The sequence below is a fragment of the Agelaius tricolor genome, unplaced genomic scaffold (genome assembly GCF_023055355.1).
Source record: "Agelaius tricolor isolate 1412-34295 unplaced genomic scaffold, bAgeTri1.0.p SCAF_16, whole genome shotgun sequence".
NCBI lineage: Eukaryota > Metazoa > Chordata > Aves > Passeriformes > Icteridae > Agelaius > Agelaius tricolor.
In genome coordinates, this window is record NW_027269276.1 from 13,647,961 (window position 1) to 13,653,960 (window position 6,000).

Sequence of the window (6,000 nt, forward strand, 5' to 3'; positions counted from 1 at the left end):
AGTATTTATCCAATTCTTATAAGATTGTTAAAGAATTAAATGATCAGGATTGGGAGCATTTCAGTTCCTTTTTTACAAACCTGTCTTTTCTTGGTTTTGGTTTTTCACTAGGGATAGAGTCAATTTCCAGCTAAGTAACCGCAGACTTGAGAGAAAAGTGAAGGAGTTAATGTTGCAAGTAGATGATGAACATCTGTCATTGACTGATCAGAAGGACCAGGTAGGGGAAGGATTAATATGCAAATATCTGATATTAATCCTACTAGCCTAAACCATCATGTATAAAAGATACAAGACAAATAGGGGTAGATTCTGATTACTCTGTTGTTTGTGAATTCCCATTTAGTGATATTTGCAGCTGCCATTGCATCATGTGCTTTTGTCTAGTACTAAATTGTTCTTAATTTTGAAAATTATGAAAAGAAAGTTACAGAAGCAATGCTAATTTAAGAAATAAAGCAAATAACAGACAGTTATTGATCCTATAAATATACCAACAAGTAATCTGTTTTGCCACCATAAAATTTTGTTTAAAGAAAAAAACTGTTTACTGTTAAATATAGGCTGTAAGTCTAAGCACACACTGATGTTCCAACAGCAATGTGCTCTACCATTACTGTGGTCTTTGTGGATTCAAACATGGTTTGTTTCAGCACCTGAGCCAACAGTTAATACTCTGCCTGGAGAATGAGCAGTGTGTTTCAAATTGCAGGCATCCATTACAGGAATGATCTTAAACAATCCTCTGGATTTTTGAAATGTATTTTATAGTCTCTGTCTGTTAAAGTTGCTTAACTTAGACACACTTATAACTCTACTATGTTGTCATGGGTAACCAGCTCTTGCTATCACATAATACTGTCTCAGTCTACCAAAGCTCTCTTTGCTTGCTGCTGGTTTTTCTCTGTAAAAAAACAGTATCACAATATTTTTCTTAAAGTCTAATGCTGACTTTCAAATATTTCTGAAGCAGAGGATTACAGTGTCACTACACTGGCAAAGTTTTGTCTTTATTCTCCCTCTCATAGATGCTGGAAGAATAAAATTCCTTTGTTAAAATAGTCCTCTAATCAGATGACATGTAAATATTGCAGTTGAGTTTGCGTTTGAAAGCAATGAAACGTCAAGTTGAAGAAGCTGAAGAAGAAATAGACAGACTGGAAAATGCTAAAAAGAAACTTCAGAGAGAACTTGAAGAGCAACTAGACATAAATGAACAATTGCAAGGACAGCTTAACACTGCAAAAAAAGAATTAAGGTAGGATGAGTTGTCAGACTTTCCAGTTCTGTATCACACCACTTCTCACACATTTGACCACTTGGTCCTGTAGTCCATAAACTGAGGGCTTCCTCTACAAGTTTGTCATCAGCACACGCAGTTTGACACAGACCTGTGAAACTCTCCAGGTGTCCCAGCCTTCTTTCCAAGATCTTCCTACTGAATAAAGGCATTTATTCATTGAGGCAGGGAATATAAAATGGAGAAAAGTGGTGGCACTTGACACTCTTACCATTTGTAGCAGTAAAAATTTCCCTAATGGCTGAGAGGTGCAGTCATCCTGTGTTAGTTTTCCTTGGCCATCTGTGAACATCCCAGTGTGCAAAGTTTACAGTTTCCTCTCTCTGCCACTTTAGTTAGAGGTGCTTGAAAATGTGATTGCTTGATCTTGTGCACGTTTCCTTCATGTAAGATGTGGTCTATGATAACCCCTGCTGCAGCACTCAGACATCCTTCAAAAATGTAAATCCTGCCTGTCAATGTTTAAAGCTTTCTTTTAAGTGTTCTGTGTGTAGATGTGCTGTTTTAATAGCAAATATGTGTATTTTTGTTTTAGTAGACTGAAGAAGTCACCAAGTAAAGTGTTGGCTGATTCTGATGATGATGACGACGATGAAGATGATTTCAGCACGGATGGTGATAGTCTCTGTGAAGTACCTTCAGGAAATAATTTCTCAAAAGATGATGACACAAAAATCTAAATAAGTATGGATGCAATTCCTTGAAAATACTGGAAGAATAACATAAGAAACTGGATATTCTAGAAGCCAAATGACATAAAGGGATTTAAGAGTTGGGAATATAATGTTTCCATCCATATTGTGCCATTTTCTTTCTTTTCTGGATCTCCACTGTTTATTATAGAAAACAGGATTGCATTATAAAACACCTATAAAACTATATATATCTATAAACTGCTACTGAAAATGTGGGAATAATATTTCATATTGGAAATGGGATTTTGCTAAAATTCTGTTCAAGTAAAAAGCCATCTGATATTAATTCAAAATTAGTTTTTAGTTATTAGAAGCTTTTCCCTAAAATTAAGGAAACTATGGAAGATTATTTAATAATTGTAAGTAAGGGGAATTTATGTATAAAATGTAAATATTTTAAATTTAATCTTTTTATTGACTACTTTAGTACTATTTTGTAAAGTTTCAAATATTATATAAATCAGTTTGATATGTAAAATCTTTAAGTTTATATTGAATGCTATGTTTGGGTTTTCACTAAGAGGAAAACAAATGAAAATGAATACATTTCATGCATTACAGAGCAGATTCGTAGTTCCTGGGCCAGGAAGTACATTTAAATAGCAGTGTAAGTTTTATTGTATGTGTTCTGTATATTAGAGGTCAAATGTTAATCCTGCCTGTTAAAAGGACCATCACATGTGCATGATGAGAGAGGCTTGGCTTCTACTTCTGTATCAACTTCATTTGGGAAGCTCTCTGTTCTCAGTAGGGAAGGGTGAGAAGGATGTCACTCATTACTTGGTATCTTTCATTTCCTGAAAGGAGTTCAGTTCTGCCAGAGGCAGAATGTTATAGGCCTGCTGATTTGAGGACAGTGGGACAGTCTTATCTTGCAAGTTTCTAGAGTCCCACTTGTTCCAGTAAAATTACCTGTGGTCTTTGATTTAAGTACATGCTTAAATCTGTTAATTGATATGAAAATTTTATGCTGCTGGCAAGAAATTGCACCAAGGAAACAGAAAGCATGTAATCTGATTTTTCTTTCTAAGCTCTTCTTGACCATCTACTAGTGATGTATTGCAGTGCATGGTCATATCTGCAGATATACACTGGTATTTCATTTTACAGAAGTATCTGTATTTTGGGTTATCCATCTATTCAACAAACTTTGTGGGAAATTTAAAAGAAAGAGCATTGAAGATTTTATTTTAAAAAGATTTTCTATTTTGTTGCTAAAAATATTTTTTGCCATTTGAATTACACCAGACTGGTTTTGCTCCTTTGCAAATCTAGACTTCACAGGAAAGGGCATTACTACAAAATTTTGTTGATAAACCATAGTTAGGTCCTGTCTATTTATCAGTATTTGTCTGCAGTTACAGGTTAGCAAGCACTTGTTCATTGATTTGATCAAGTAATCATGGAATTGTAAAAAATACTTTGAACTGAAGTTGCTGGGATCTTCCATTATTCCTCCAAAGGAATCTGCTGCAGGGAGCAAATTGAACAGCTCTGCCAGTGAGGCTGGCAGATGTGGTTAAAGCAAAAGTCCCGACAATGGCAGTGTCCATTTTCATACAGTTACATGAAATGGAACTCCTGCCTGCGAGGTCAGAAATGTATTCCTGCATAACAGATCCCACACTCTTTGCCATGTAATTCCCTTCAACTTGCTTTTGATCATTTGAGTTATACAGGAAATATTAGGAATGGCAAAGTTGTTTCTGAATCTTGTATCTTTACCAGTAGCATGCACATGGAATATTTTGCAGTATTGGCATTACTATTTTGACATCACAGGAACAGCCTTTCATCCAAGAAGACCTGTGCTACACTGTACTGACAATCATCATAGAAACTGCTGTGATTTATTTGTTGTTTCATTTGCATGTTTATGTAGACTTAACTTCAAGCAACTGATTCCAACCCCCAGTACTCTATCCTATAATGTTCATAGATGACTTATTTCAAACCACTGGAAAAAAAATCAATTAATATTGCATCTACCTCCAGTTACACTAAACTGTAAAAGGAAAATTCACTTAAAATAAACAGTCAGTGCTCTCAGTTCTACTTTGTGCATATACCTCGATATGATAATTGAATTTCATATAGAAGACATGTTTAAAACATAACAAGAAAGTAATTATTTGGGAGATATTGATGCTGTAAACAAATTTCTGCATTTTCTTCTCTTTGGATAGCTACTTTCTTTGTAACTTGTACAGCAGGTGGCAGGTGTAACATCTAGAACACTCCTCATTTGATCTTAGAAGGAAGAAGACAATATTGTTGCAGGCTCCTACTGGCCACAATTCTTCTTAGTGAACCTCCTCTTTTTCAGAAAAAGAACTTCTCTTTAGTTTGTTCACTTGGACTTGCCGGTGGCATTTTCTCTTTAGAGTTCTCAAATAATATGACTAAAAGTTTTAAGACACTGAAAAAGATATTTCAGTTGATTCACCAAGCAGTTGGTAGCTCTGTTTCTCGATACTTGTTAACTATGGTGATGGTAAAATCATCTTCATTGCCACAACAAAATTTATAGTAGTTTACAGTCATCTTATTTGTTCACTCTACGTCCTGTTTGCTCTCATCAAAGCCCATGTTCAAAGTTTAGTTTAGAAAAATTTTCCTGGTTTTTTCATGTAATCTATTTTTAAATGAATTTCAGAAGAAGCTCTTGACCAATAAAAGGAAGCAAGAGGGGAGTACATGTAAAGAAATGGTTAAAAGACATTTAGTGGCTTGAAGTTTGTATAAACTTCAGAGTTGCTGGTGTATTAGAGACATGGCTTGAATTCTGAGCTGTACAGACCTTGAGTTTTCTTTCACAGTACTGCAATATCTCTTAAACAAACGGACCTGAGCTAAATCATATTTCCTATAAGCCTAAACTGATGACTTTTATAGTGGATGCTTGTCTCTCTGTGTAAGTAATCTATAGTGAACAGTGAACTTTTAGTCCTTTCTGGGATTAATGGTCTTGGTTTTCTGAGTCTGTTATGGTAGATAGGAGAAGACAAATTAGTTCTACAAGAGGTTTTTTTCTGTTTTAAATCACCAGCATTTGGCAAGTGCTCCAAAGTCTTTACATGGCAGCTTCTATACAGTGCAAAATATGTAAATGTTAAGCAAGTGAAGAAAATCCTCCTGTCCTCCATAGACTCCTAATTTACTAAGGAATGAAATTAAAGATACTCATCACAATAATGCATTTTAATGCCCTTGAGTTTGGAAGGCATCCCTTTTCATAAAAGCATTAAGATCTTTCAGACATCATATCTCTTGTTGGTGCCTGAAGAAATAAAAAGGAAAAATTGTCATCTTCTTGCTGTCCCCTGTACCTGTTTCTCTGCACTGCACTTTATTTAAGGAAACTCCTGTACTAGGCAAATACTTCAATTCATTATGTGTTTTTTACTGTTCAATCACCAGGCACGTTTTCCCCCACAATTCTGGGTGATGAGGCTGTAACTTGTTGATTAATCTGTGTATTTCTCTGATTTATCCTCTTTCTTCTGAACTTAATTCTTCCCTTTTCCTGATTAAATAATTTGTTCTGATTTATAAATTATTTTCTAAAGTGTTCCAGAAGCCATGTGTTTTCCTAATTTTTTACAGACCAGCTGTGTGCTTTGCTGAGTGAGCTACATAGTGCAATAGCTTCAGCTTTTAAGCCTTTTCTGGATCACACAGCATATTTTAGTAATTAAATGTTGATTCTTTTCACTTACTGGAGCTTCCTATCCTGTGAGTAGAGCTACACATTTCAGCTGCTTAATTTCTACCAACTGTACTTCTCAAGTAACATTGCAAAATGTTCAAAGACTTTGCTGAAAGAGCAACATTCTTTAGAAATTGCCAGGGTTTCTTACACATTTAATTTCTTTTTTTGCATAAGGTTCTGACTAGGTCACATGTTTAACCCCCTGACCCTACTATGTTATACTGAGGGAAATTTCATTGGCATCTCAAAATTTTCTCAGGAGCAGTGGGCTGTTGAGAAAAAGGTATAGAGTT

General features: G+C 35.1%; 1 protein-coding gene across 4 annotated transcripts in view; it reads left to right on the forward strand.

The window, feature by feature from the left end:
- CGNL1 (cingulin like 1) overlaps positions 1-5,551 on the forward strand; it is a 56,405-nt gene extending 50,854 nt beyond the window's left edge. For 2 of the 4 annotated variants that reach the window (XM_071441619.1, XM_071441620.1), the window contains exons 17-19: positions 112-220; positions 1,095-1,258; positions 1,836-5,551. In XM_071441619.1, coding sequence (XP_071297720.1) covers positions 112-220; positions 1,095-1,258; positions 1,836-1,980 — 418 coding nt within the window. In that variant the 3' untranslated portion in view covers positions 1,981-5,551. Of the gene's footprint in view, positions 1-111; positions 221-1,028; positions 1,259-1,835 lie in introns of those variants that run through there. The other 2 variants (XM_071441621.1, XM_071441622.1) reach the window with 2 other exon arrangements.
- The last annotated feature ends 449 nt before the right edge of the window (positions 5,552-6,000 follow it).